This window comes from Phascolarctos cinereus, unplaced genomic scaffold, assembly GCF_003287225.1.
Source record: "Phascolarctos cinereus isolate Bilbo 61053 unplaced genomic scaffold, phaCin_HiC Scaffold_5;HRSCAF=322, whole genome shotgun sequence".
In the NCBI taxonomy this organism is placed as follows: Eukaryota; Metazoa; Chordata; class Mammalia; order Diprotodontia; family Phascolarctidae; genus Phascolarctos; species Phascolarctos cinereus.
This window is the reverse complement of record NW_027555958.1, coordinates 331963756-331977670: the sequence shown is the minus strand read 5'-3', so window position 1 is coordinate 331977670 and position 13915 is coordinate 331963756. Positions and strand designations below refer to the sequence as shown.

Sequence of the window (13915 nt, the reverse complement as noted above, 5' to 3'; positions counted from 1 at the left end):
TTTGCAGACATCTTAACTGATTTGAAATATCTGACACACTGAGGAAAGGACCAAAAAGAAAATAGTGTCACTATTCTAATTTAGAGTTTATGTTTTTAAAAATAATTTTATCAGTGCCTTGTTTTTTGGTATGTGTATGTTTTAGAAGTTTTATGGGCATAGTTGTAAAAACAACAATAATAACACAACTACTTTTTAACTCCAGCCTTTGAAGGGTTGTATGGAATTAACCACTACATAACTCAGTCCTTTAAATATGGTAGTTCTCTTATAAGTAACTTAAAAAATTATTCATGACTGATAAACCCTACTTCATTCTGGATCCATATTGCCAACACCTTAATCAGTTTGAATGTGTCCTATAAGCCAATGAACCATTATGACTTCATGGAAATTTGCCCTAATACTGCTGTGACATAAGGCTTCTAGCTTTTTTTATGTTTTGTTTACTTTGTATTTATTGCTATATATGTTCTTTTAAATAGCAATATTTTTATCTTATTATTAAGCTGTTCCTTTTAACTATCTCCAAATAAATTTAAGCAAAATTTTAAAACCCCAAATACATAAATACACAATCCAGCAAAACAAATCCCCAAATTAGCCTCATATATCTCTTTCTGCATTTTCAGTTCATAACCTCTCTGTCAGAAATTGAGTGACAAGATTAATTTTTATTCTTTTGGACTTGCAAATTATTATTTAACTGATCAGTTCTAAAGCTTTTCAAAACTGGCTTTCTCTATAAAGTTATTATGTAAATTGTCCTCCTGGTTTTCCTCTCTTTGCTATGTACCAGCTCAGAAGTCTTCTCAGTTTCCTCTAAAACCATTCATTTCATCATTTCTTATGGCACAATGACATATTTTCTTATGTTCATGTACCATAATTTGTTTTGCCATTCCCCAATAGGACAGCCCATTAGTTTCCAATATTTACTTACTGTAAAAACCAATCACATTCTCTATGGAAAATCCAATACCCTCTCCTAACACCTTAATCCCAATTTAAGGAACACAAGTTTTCAAATCTACATATCAAAATATCAACCCATTTCACAGGAAAAGGAGGTATGCTTTGATTTATTTTAAGACTGTCATTAGCTTTATTTTCTCAAAGTATCAGCATGGCTGAGTATAAATGCATACACTTGGGAGAGGAATGGCAGATCAGGGTTAGTATGATGACCTGGTAGAAGGAGAACTAAAATTTTCTTAAAAAAAAAAAAAAGAAATGGAAAAAAAAATCATCTTGCCCCTAGGTTACTAAAAATCGACATAATTTTCTTGAGTGTCCCTTATTAGAGATGTAGTATATCATTGCTACCAAAGCCAGATTTTATATTTTTAAATTATCTAAATCAATTAGAGCAAAAATAACTTACATTTGTCTACCATTTTATGCATGACAATGTGCTTCCAAATACGTTTGAGTCTCATAACACTATAGGCAAGTATTACTGTTCCTTATTTAGGATGAGGAAAAGAAGACTGAGAAAGCTACCAAACTTTCTAAATTCTCAGTAAAATACTTTTTGTGTTGTTTGCTAGGCCCAGGGTTCTTAAAACTGGGCAGGGATCCCCTATGGAACCAGTGTTTAAATTTCAAGGGCTCCAAGAATGTGGATGGGAAAAAAATTTACACCTCATTCTCACTAACCATTAAGTGAAATTTAGTACTTATGCAGGCAACAAATAACAGCTCGTCCAAAGGGTCCATAAGCCAAAACTGTGGTTAGCTTAACTGTGGTTAAGAACCCACAGTCCAGACTTACATTTTAATCACAGTCGGAAACTCCCAGTATAAGGTACTCCCAGTGTGGAAACTCTTCAAAAATACCTTTAGGCAATGCTCTCAGGATTGTGTAGAGTGCCAAGAAGTCACAGGAACACAGGTTTAGAATCAGAAGAGACCTCAGAGGTCAACTAGTGTAACCCCCCTCATTTTCCAGATGAGATAACTGAAGCGGGGGCACCAGCCCTGGAGCAGGAGTACCTGAGTTCAAATCCAGCCTCAGACACATACTAGCTGTGCGATTTTGGGCAAGTCGCTTAACCCCAATTGCCTCAAAAAGAGAGAGAGAGAGAGAGAGAGAGAGAGAGAGAGAGAGAGAGAGAGAGAGAGAGAGAGAGAGAGAGAGAGAGAGAGGGAGAGGAGAGAGGAGAGAGAGAGAGAGAGAGAGAGAGAGAGAGAGAGAGAGAGGAGAGAGAGAGAGAGGAGAGGGAGAGAGGGAAGGAGGAGAGAGAGAGAGAGAGAGAGAGAGAGAGAGAGAGAGGGAGAGAGGGAGAGAGGAAGGAGGGAGAGAGAGAGAGAGAGAGAGAGAGAGAGAGAGAGAGAGAGAGAGAGAGAGCGAACTGAAGCCCACAGAGGCTAAATAACTTGTCCATGACCACACAGCTAACAAGGGTCCAAGGGAAGCTTCAAGGCAAGAAACTCTATCCCATACACCATTAGACTGTGAGCTCCTTGAGAGCAGGGACTGCCTGCCTCTTTTTGTATCCCTAGTGGTTAGCAGGGTGCCTGGCATATAGAAACCTCTTAATAAATGTTTATCGGTTGATTGATGCTGCCTAACAAATCAACTTAAAATGACAAGGTGCCTGCCTTCTGAGCATTTACCATCCAAACACTTACTGGTTATATAAACAAAGGCCAATAATAAGTGTAGAGAAAACTGGATTTTAAGTCTGAGGACCTAAGTTTGAATCACTTCATATAGTTGTCTCATTTCCCTCATCTATAGAATGAGGGATTTGAATTAGATGATCTCTGGGGTCCCTTTCTGAACAATATTCTATAATACTATTAACCTATCTGAACTTGTCCTCTCATCTGAAAAATGGGTAATAATATTCACACTCCATATGTCCCAGGATGGTTTTGAGGAAGAAGCTAGATAAATTTTTAAATGCTACATAAATGTGTTGGCATAGGTGGCACAATGGACAGAGCGCTGGGCCTGGAGTCAGGAAGATTCATTTCCCTGAGCTCAAATTTGGCCTCAGACACTAGCTATGTGACCCTGGGCAAGTCACTGAACCCTGTTGGCCTCAGTTTCCTCATCTGCAAAATGAGCTGGAGAATAAAATGGCAAACAACTCCAGTATCTTTGCCAAGAAAACCCCTAATGGGAACATGGAAAAGTCAGGCACAACTGAAACGACTGAACAAATATTTAATAAAACATCAGGTTTGAAGAGATAGTCTTCCATCCTCTTCTGCCTCTTCACGATTCTCAATCAAATCAGCAGTCTTTTGGAGAGTCTCTAAAACTCTTAAAGTAATTGAGAAGAAACATGCCTTTTAAGGTTTTTGTTCGTTTGGTTTTTTGCTTTTTGCCTTTTAAGTTTTAGCTGACTCCTTAAAATTAGCATTATTTCCTGGGAATAGGGATGGCAATTAGGCTTAGGGAATTCCAGGAAGAGGAATTTTCTTCTGCCAATGTAGGTCAGCACTTTCTCTAAACCTTAAGAGTAGACCAGAGCACTGATAAGTTATTGTCCACTTATACATGTGAACAATATGTCAGAGAGGCAGTCCTGGTTTTGGAGGGAGCTCTCTACCCACTATACCTCTTGGTATAATTTCATAGGATCCTAAATTAAGAGCTAGGAAGGGCCTCCAAGGTCATTTAATCCAACACTTCAATCTGCATCTTAGAGATGAGAGAAATGAGCCCCAGAGAGATGAAGAACGCATCCATGATCACATAGGGAGTAAGTAGCAGAGCTTTGATTCCACAGCTTTCTATTAAACCATGCCTTGTCTCAGCTAGTACTGGTGACAAACTAAGTCACAGAAACTGCCTTTTCACCATTTGAATTATGATTTTTGGGAAACTATAAACACATACTTTGTTATTCATTTCTTTTAAGAAATTACTTATTTTCCCCCAAAACCAAACTCTGTAAGATTATAAATTGCAGATGAAATGATGATCTGTATAAAACTGAAGTCCTAAGTTGGGGGGGGGATATTTCAGGCTGTTTTCAGTGCTCCCAAGATTTAGCCACAGTTTCTCAAAGCTTTTTCACTTCCAGATCCCAACTCTAAACATATTAATTGCTCTGAAAAAAGTTTCAAACTAATCCAAGGTGAGGCAATAGGAAGTCAGTAGGCAGAAACAATATTGAGTAATCAGAAAGTTGGAACGTTTTTCTTTTCACTCTGTGAAAAAAAATAATTACATGTTTCATACATTTTCCTTGAGCAAATACTATAAATTATATATAACAATAAGAGTATAACTACAGCTAAGGCTAACCAATAAATATCTGAAAGCTGGGTCCTCTTCTCCTTTCACTATATTTTATTTTCTTTGGTGATCAAAGTTCCCTTTGTCTCAACTGCTATCTCTATGCAGATAATTCCCAGGACTATCTCCAGCCCTATTCTCTTTTCTAAGCACCCTTCCTGTATCACCAACTGCCTACACTTCAAACTGGATGACCTGTAGACATATCCAAAGCAATATGTCCAAAACATTGCCTTTCTCCCCAATCTTCCCTTCCTCTGAACTTCCTTATTCCTGGAGAATGTTCCACCATCCTCTCATTTTCCCAGGTATCCAACCTCAGCATCCTCCTGGATTCTTTCCTTTTACTCACCTCACATAATCAATCTGTTTGCAAGTCTTAATATTTCTACTTTTATAACATCTCTTGTATACATCCCTTTCTCTCCACTCACAAAACCACCGCCCCAGTTCAAACTTTCATTGTTTAATGAGTCTCACTGCCTCAAATTTCTCCCCACTGGAATCCATCCTTCACAAAGTTGCCAAAATGATTTTCCTAAATGGGAGGTCCGATGCTCTGCTCCTCTGCTTAATAAACTCTAGTAGTTCCTGTTGCTTCCAGAATCAAATATAAAGTCTTCTGTTTGGCATTTCATGCTCTCTGAAACTATCCCCTTCCTACCTTTCCAGATCATGACCTACGACCTACATGACATGAAGATGTACTATATCCAGGCCTTTCCACCAGCTATCCCCTATGCCTGTAAAGGTCTTCCTCCTCACCTCCACCTCTGGACATGACTTACTTCTTTCAAGACTCAGATCAAACACACCTTCTACAGAAGTTCTTCTCTGCCCCTCCCCACTCCCCCCAACACAATTAAGCCTTCTCTTTATTTTATATCGTCCTATTTACATGTAGTCTCTCCCATCATTAAATAAGCTTCTTAAGGTCAGGGGCTGATTTTTGCCTTTCTCTGTATGCCCACAGCTTAGCACCATGCCTAACACATACTGAGTTCTTAGTAAAGGCTTGCTGACTGACTGAAAATTCATCCCATTTTGAAAAATAGGATCAACCAAGTTTCTAACTAAGCAATTCAGACATACCGAGATGTAGATGCTCTCTACTTGACCTGTTTCTACTGACTATATGTTGAATTACGAATAGAATGGTTTTTGGGGGGAAAAATCAGTCAAACTCATCTGTTAAGTATTCTCTTACCCCCACAAGCTTGTGAAGCCCCAACTTTCACAAAAAGTAACGATAACAAACCTGCCCCCTCACTTGAAAACACAAAATCAGAGGTGGCTAGAATGGATTTGGAACTGAGACCTGAAAGAGGTCCATCTCAACCCACCCCCTCATCTATAAGATGAAGGGTGAAAGCCAGAGACTCTATAGCCCCAGTCACAAAAGTATTAAGTGGCCGAGTCAGAATTCTAACCCACTTCCTCTACACCAAATCCTTTCCACTGCGCCACTGAGAGAGTTTTTGTCCCTAGCAGACGAAGAAACTGAGGCTCAGAATCGGAAACTGACTTGCCCACGGACATGCAGGCAAGCTAACGAGGAGCGCTGAGATTCTTCGGGCTCCAAATCCCATGCTCCTTCTTGCCTCATCCTACCTTTCTCTTAATTAAAAAAAAAAAAATTAAAAAGTTGTGCACAACTCAAGACTGGTCGCGACGGCTCTGACCGTGGCAGCGGTCACTCACTGGTCACTGTGGCCAGCGCCGCCGGCCCAGCCTCCCCGGTGGTATTAGGCAGGAGACCAGAGTGCCCGGAGCACGGGGGCCCGCCAGTGGAGGCAATGCCAAGGGCGGGGACGCCGGGGGCGAGGGGAAGCCCTACCTGTTAACCTCCAGCGCTCGGGATACGCCAAGCCCAGGAGCTTCTTGGCCTCGGATCGGCCGGCGGCCGGCTGCGGAGAATTGTCGCGGACGTCGCCGCCACTTCCCGCCGCGACAGTGGCCGAGCCCTCGCTCCCGACCCGGGCAGCAGCGGCTCTCTGAGCCGGCCTGTCTCCCGCGCCGGTCGACCTGCACCTGCGGCTGCCGGAGGGCCCGGCGCGGAGCCCCAGGAGCCGCGCGAGCCGCGCTGCCTGCCCCAGGGACGGCGGCGGCCCGGGGGCGGCGCTGGGACCGCCGCTGCAGCAGCGCGGACGCCCCAGCAGCGGGGAGCGGGCCGCGGCCAGAGCCCACTGGGAGGAGCAGCCGCGCGCGCGCCGGAGCAGCAGCAGCAGCAGCAGCGGGGGGACGCCGCCGCCGCCGCCACCGCCGCGGGCGGGGAAGCTCGCCATGGGGCCCAAAGTGCCCCGGCCTCGGGACACCCGCCCCCCACCCCGGGGAATGCAGCGAGCGTCACTAGCGCCCGCGCTGCCCACTCCGTAGCTCCTGCTTTTGTGCAGAGGGGCCGGTCCCCCCACCCCACGTCTGCCCCCGGGGCCCCGGGCGGCGTAGCAAGCTGAGCCAGTGCAGGAACAGCGGCGGAGGCAGCGGCTGGCTACTGAGGCGCTCCAGCGCTAGGGGCTGGTGCGCTGCTCCTCCGGCCCCGCCCGCCGCCTCCCGCTGTGCCTGCCCTTGATAACTCTGCTCCGAGTTTCTGCTATGTCATCCTTCCTTATCTAAGACCCGGGAGCCACTCCGCAAGGCGCAGCCTTCCCAGGGGGCTCCCCATTTCCCTCTCCCCCACTCCTCACTCTGCAGTCGACACCCCAGTCCCAAGTATTACTCGGGCCTTGTAACCCAATGTCTTCGGTCCCACGGCCCCCATAAATCTGAGCTATGCGCCTACGCTTCTCACACCCTAGCCCACAGACTGCATTCTGCTCTCCTTAGCCTTGTGTCCCCATCGCCGGTGCACGCCGTCCCCTATGTTCATCCCTTCTTTTCTACCCAACTTCGGAGTAAATTCTGACTCGGTCTTCAACCGACAACCACCAGCATCCTAGTTCCGTCGGCCAAAACACGTGCTAGTCCATGCGCTTCCCTAAGGAGATCACGTCAAGACCCATCTGCTCTCCACCTCCTCTGTCCCCTCTCCACCCCTAACATTCATTCTTCTCCATTCCCCGAGGCCTAAGAGCACCCACTACCTACTCCCTCTCTCCTGAATCTGTACCCTATCTCCGACTGTGCCCGTAACAGCCGACAACTATAAGTATATTCCGAAAGTAATCCACCCCTTTCCGAGGTCCCCCTTATCCTCCTGGTCCCCCGCCGCCCACCCCGACACAGCTCCCTACAGCGCCCCCTGCTGTTTCCAATAGGGCTTCGGCCTCAAGAGAGACTGTTTATTCCACCAGGCGCCACTAGAGGCATTAAACCAAGGGCCCGGGCTGAAGAGCAGAAAGAAGCGCGGGGAAAGTTTGGGATTGAATTCTGCTACTGCGCGGTACAAACTCTGGGGAGCTTTTTCGCGCTCCTCACCAGGTTCACCACGCCCCCTTGTAATCTGGGAACACTTGGGCGAGCCCTTTCTCACGCCGGCGGCCAAAGAAATACGGCCAGACTCGATCAGACGATGCCAAGTGAAAGGATGAAGGGAAGCTGCCGCGAGGGCCGCGGGAGCACAGCCTTTATGTCACGCCGCCGAGCCGGTGCTGCTGCACTGACAATGTCGTTTCCCCCTAGGTCCACAACTAATGCCAGACATTCAAAGAATGAAGTCCAGTGGGCAGAGCGCCTGGCTAACGGTGGTGATGACGGCGATGATAGTCATAAACAACTAACATTTATGTAGAGTTTCATGTGTGTGGCCACAGACACATTCTCTCATCCTCACGAGAACTCTGTGAGGTAGACGCAGGTATTATTATCCCCGTTTTACAGATGAGTAAACTGAGGATTAGAAACTCATTTGGTCCTCAGGAGAACCCTGTGAGGTATACACAGATATCAGAAGGCCCAAGTGGCTTTTTCAGGCTCTCGCTGCTAATTAAGTGGCAGAACTTAGAATCAAACGCTGGTCTTCTGGGTGCAAATACACACCTCTTGACACGATATCGCCTCTGCCTCCTAACCCTGCCAGCCCCTACTCCATCTCCCACTAGTTCCCAAAGAAACCAGAAGGCCTGCTCACCCTGGTCCTCTTACCATACCCGGAAGACCTTGCTCATTTTTGTCTAAGGGTTTTAGAAAAGTTTAGAGCAGAAAGAGTTCTGCGTTTTGAGGCAGAATAAGAATGGCACCAGCTGACAGAGATGATATAGCTCTTTCGTTTTACATACATTATCTCATTCAGTCCAGATCCACTCTACAACCTTGTGAGATGAGCTCTAGGGATATTATCACCATTTAACACTTCAGGAAACTGAGACTGAGAACTTAAATAACTTGCAACGCAGTAAGTGATAGAAGTAGAATTTGAAACCAGGTCTTCCTAAACTCAGCCCCTTTCGAGATACAGAAGCAGTTTGTCAGGTTGTAGCCGTGGAAATCATGGGGGGTTGCTGTGAAGTCTACTGCAACTCTGCCAAGATAGAAACCTGGTTCTATGTCCTGACTCTAATAGCAGTTGTGTAACCTCTCTGTGGGTCTCAGCTTCCTCATCTCTAAAATGGGGATAATAATCAAATGACATACTATTTGCAACGTGCCTGGCACAAATTAAGTGCTATATAAATGCTGGCTATTCTCATTAGTAATGCCAGCAGGAGTACCTACCTCATAAGGGTGTTGTGAAGGTCAAATGAGACTTCATGTAAAGTGCTTTGTGGAGCTTGAATTGCTACTTACACCCATATCCATGGTCAGCTGTGTCTATTATTATCATTCTGACTTAGAGTCTAGAAATTTTTCTACACTGACTCCAGCAGTGATTTAGGAAACACAGTGGAAGATGTGATGGGAGAGTAAAGGCTGAGAAGCAGCTGGGATTGAATAGAAAGAGCCTGGGATTTGTACCTAAACTTGAATCTAAGTTCTGTGAATGCCTAGGTGACTGAGGCTATGCAAGTCATGTAATCTCCTTAAGGCTGTTTTCTCATCTGAAAAATGGGCATGATAATTCTTACACTAAAAAATTGTGGCATAGTGGATAGAATACACAAATGGGCAAGTCACTTAAACTCCTGGTGTCCCAGAATAAGAAGAAAAGGGAAGGAGTTTCTATACTGATGAAATAGTAGGTCTGAAACATCACTGATCCACTACCTCTCTGCATCATGCTTCCCCCAGGATAAACTCAATAAGAGAAATCTCACCTGCAGGGTGACTGCTTCAGCTTTGGTACGAAAACTCTCTCAGTACTCTCAGTTGCCTCTCCTCTCTAAGTAGAGGGCAGAACAAACAAAAACCTCCCCCAAAGCCTCCCTTTATAGAGGGCTCAGAATTTTCTAGCCATCTCCCATTTTCCATTAGCTTCTTGCTGACTTCACCAATATCATGGCCCTGAGCTTCACACTATCTGGTCTGGTCCCCTCCCCCTTTTCAACTTCCTTTTGTGTATTGTCTTCCCCAACAAGATTTTAAATTCCCTAAGGACAGGGATAATCTTTCTTCTCCTCATAATATCTATATTTCCAAGCCCTTTGCTGGTACCTGGCACTTAGTAACTTCTTAATAAAAGCTTATTAACTATTGACAATCCCTGCTCCCAAACCTTTCTTTGCAGGATTTAAAAGTTGTGTTATACAAAGATGACCTATCATTTTTGTGGGACCTGAAAAGACAAAAGAGAATCTGGCCTTTAATTTATAGGTAGAAGGCTTCTCTCCCTCTGCAGTGCAGGTAACTGTCTCAACTCTTCTGATGTGTGCATACCCTTTGATCCAGCAATACCACTATTAGGTCTGTATCCCAAAGAGATCATAAAAAAGGGGAAAGGACCCGCATGGACAAAAATCTCTATAGCATCTCTTTTTGTAGTAGCAAAGAACTGGATATTGAGGAGATGCCCGTCATTTGGGGAATGACTGAACAATAACAGAATACTATTGTGCTATAAGAAATAACGAGCAGGCAGACTTCAGAAACACCTGGAAACACTTGTATGGACTGATGTTGAGTGAAGTGAACAGAACCAGGAGAACATTGTACATAGTAACAGCCACACTGTGCAATGACTAACTTTGATAGACTTAGCTCTTCTCAGCAATGCAAGGATCTAAGACATGTCCAGAAGTCTCATGATGGAAAATGCTATCCAAATCCAAAGAAAGAACTACAGAGTTTGAATGCAGGTGAAATGCTCTTTTTTTTCCCTCTTCTGTTTTACTTTGTTCCTTCTTTCTTGTGATTCCTTCTTTCTTGTGATTCCTTCTATTGGTTCTAATTCTTCTTCATAACATGACTAATGTGAAAATGTGTTTAATAGGAATGTATATGTATAGCCTATATCAGATTGCACGCTGTCTTAGAGAGGGAGGCAGATAGGGAGGGGGAGGAAATTTAAAACTCAAAAGCTTATGGAAGTGAATGTTGAAAACTAAAAATAAATTAATTTTTTAAAAAATGATGAGCAGGTGGATTTCAGAAAAACCTGGAAAGACTTACATAAACTGATGCTGAATGAAGTGAACAGAGCCAGGAAAATATTGTACACAGTGACAGCAACATTATGCAATGATCAACTCTGATAAACTTAGCTCTTCTCAGCAATACAATGATCCAAGACAATTCCAAAAGACTCAAGATGTGATATGCTATCCACATCCAGAGAAAGAACTATGGAGCCTGAATGCAGATCAAAGCACACAATATTTCCTCTCTTTTTTTTTCTTTCTCTTGTTTTTCCCTATTGTTCTGATTCTTCTTTCACAACGTGACTAACGTGGAAATATGTTTAATATGATTGTACATGTATAGCCTATATCAAATTGCATGCCATCTTGGGAAGGGAGGAGGGAAGGAAGGCAGAAAAAATTTTGGAACTCAATATCTTATAAAAGTGAATTTTGAAAACCATATTTATATGTAATTGGAAAAAAATACTATTAAGAAAAAAATAAAATCTTCTGATGGATGCTTCATTCTAACATGGAGTCAACCTTGGGTTCTGGAAAATTATGCCATCAGAACACAAGCCCTACTAAGGTCCAACCAAGTCAGAAATTCTTCAAGTATAAAGTGGGCAAAGTCTGAGAAACAGCTGAGTTAGGTTCGGAGTGGTTTAATGTCAGGAGGTTGACTAGCAGGGATGATTTTTTTTTTTAGCCAAAACAAATTGTGAACCTTCCACCTGGAGTGTTATGATCTATGGTCACTGATTCCTCTAATTAGTGTTCCCATTTCTTTTCCCTCTTAAAAATGATGTTGCCTTTAGTTATCTATGTACTGTTTCCCTACAATAAAATGTAAGCTTTTGAAGAGCAAGGGACTGAAGTATCTTTTTTTCTTTTAAATTCCTAGGCTGGCTTAGCAGTGCCTGATACTTAATAAACATTTACTTTATAAATGCTTGTTGATTTGAATTAAATTAAGGGAAGGACCTGAGCTCTAATGAAATCATGGCTCATTTGACAAAAATATTGAAGAATAAAAGTCTAGGTGATAAGATGCTCTAAGAAGGTTAATCTGGGAGCAGGGTTTAAAACAGCCTGGATGGTGAAGAAACTGGATACAATGAAACCACTTAGGAAGTTGTGGCTTTAATTCACTTCATTCACAGGTACACACATTTCGTGTGGTTTGCCCTTCATTCTTGAAGAGAACCATGACACCAAGAAGATGATATTATGACTCGCAAGTGAATTGGATTTAAGTGAGGGAGGGCTGTGTCAAGTCACCAGCCTTTCTCCTGCAGAGTCACCTGGGTCCAGTGTCCAGACACAGATCAGGACAACTGGAGATGGCCCAGCGGTACACACATAGAACCTTCATAAAAGGAAGAGTAACGCTATGGGTATTACTTCTGTAACAGGTCCCCACTTTGCAGTATGTAAAGATATTTCTGCTTCTTTCTGGGAGACTTTGTAGAAACCCGAGGCTGTGATGAGTTGAGTCTTCCCTTAGTTGCTGAACTAGCTAAAAAGCAGGTGCCACATCAAGTAGAAGAGCTGGCTTCCTACTAGTGGCTCTCTTGCCTTCCATATGCCAGCCAATAAGATATGATTCATAAATAGAGGAGGAGGACCTTCTAAAGCCCTTCCTTCTGTAATGGCAGCAAGGGACTGCTGCTCCCCACGTGGGACAGGGGATTAGCCTGGGATGTGTTTCCTTCCTTTAACATTGACCTTAAAAGCTTCAAAAGACTCTGGAATGAGAAACAGCAGGTTTGTGGGTTCAGCAGCATTGGGAGTGGACTGGAAACAAGGAAAGTGTCACCATCAGACAGAAAGCAAAACCACTGGAAAGAAGATCAGACTGTGCCCAGTAGATGTGCAATATAAATGGCTAATTAGCAAGCTTACAAAGAAATTGGATACCAAAGAGGCTTGAATATTAGCTTTCTAACTGAAATTAGTACATTGGTACTGATAATAGCAATAATTTACTGGATTCTGTTCAAATCAGTCTATAATTCTTTACTGCGTATTAGTAGTTATCTACTTCATAAGAATACTGTGAGGCTCAAATGTTTCTCTGAATTCCTTTTTTTTGTCATTTCTTACAGCAAAATAATATTCCAATCTTTTTATTTTGGTCTGGATCTATAATTTCATGTGTATAGTCAGCCAGGGGCCACTGAGAGGTTTATTCACTTCCTCATGGTCAGGAAGCCTATGGGGAATAGAGGGACTTGAATCCAGGTTTTCCTTGAACCAGTTCTCTATTCACTATGCTATGCTGCCTCTCCTATATTCATAGATCATAATTTTTTCAGCCCCTGCCCAAGTTATGGGCACTCACCTTGTTTCTGGTTCTTTATGGCTACAAACAGTGCTGCTGTGAATATTTCAGTATATACGAGGGCTTTGCTTCTATCTTTTGCTTCCTTAGGGTTATATGCCCAAAAGAGAAGTTGCTGGGGCTTTTCCATTATTCTCCTTCAATAAGTCTTCAAGTAGAATCTTACAGTTCCAAGAAAATAATTCAGGTCTCACAGGTGTTTTACTTTTCGTGGCATCTCAATTCTCTTTAATTTTGCTTAAACTTCTAAAAATGAATCATTGTGAAATAAGCTGAAAGTAGTTTCCACTGACAAAATTTTATGCTCAAAAGCCTCCCCCACAAACACTATAAAAGCAATAGTATAGACACTTAAGGTAGGCTGGTGCTCTGTAACTCAAGATTTAATGTCAGAGGCATCTATAACATTTTTTTAAAATGTATTTTTATTCATATTTTTACATTACTTTCATTTCCAAATATGTTGCCCAACCCACAGCAAGTGTTCCCCTGTAACAAAGGTTAAAAGAGGGAAAAAAGCAGTCCAGCAAAATCAACCAACATATCAACTGTCTGAAAATATATTCAATGTTCAGTTCATCTCTACAAAGAAGGGAGAGGTACAAATTTTTTTTTCCAGCTCTTTCAGGCCACGCTTGATTATTATAATTACACAGTTTTAATTGTGTTTTTTAAAAAATTCTTTCCATTTAAATTCTCTTCTCAAATAATAAATTTCATTGATATCTTTTTGTTTTTACATACCTACTTTTTCCAAAGAACTTCACATTCTGATAATCATGCATATTTTCCTGTTTCTGCTTCCTTTACCTGCATCATTTCACGTATGTACTTCTATGTATAATAGGAAGTTATTAATGACATTAATAACTATGTATAATAACT

General features: G+C 42.7%; 1 protein-coding gene across 1 annotated transcript in view; it reads right to left on the bottom strand.

Moving 5' to 3' along the window:
• ABCB10 (ATP binding cassette subfamily B member 10) overlaps window positions 1–6637 on the bottom strand; it is a 43455-nt gene extending 36818 nt beyond the window's left edge. Inside the window, exon 1 of the mRNA XM_021000435.2 lies at window positions 6093–6637. Coding sequence (XP_020856094.1) covers window positions 6093–6540 — 448 coding nt within the window. The 5' untranslated portion in view covers window positions 6541–6637. The remainder of the gene's footprint in view (window positions 1–6092) is intronic.
• Window positions 6638–13915: the final 7278 nt, after the last annotated feature.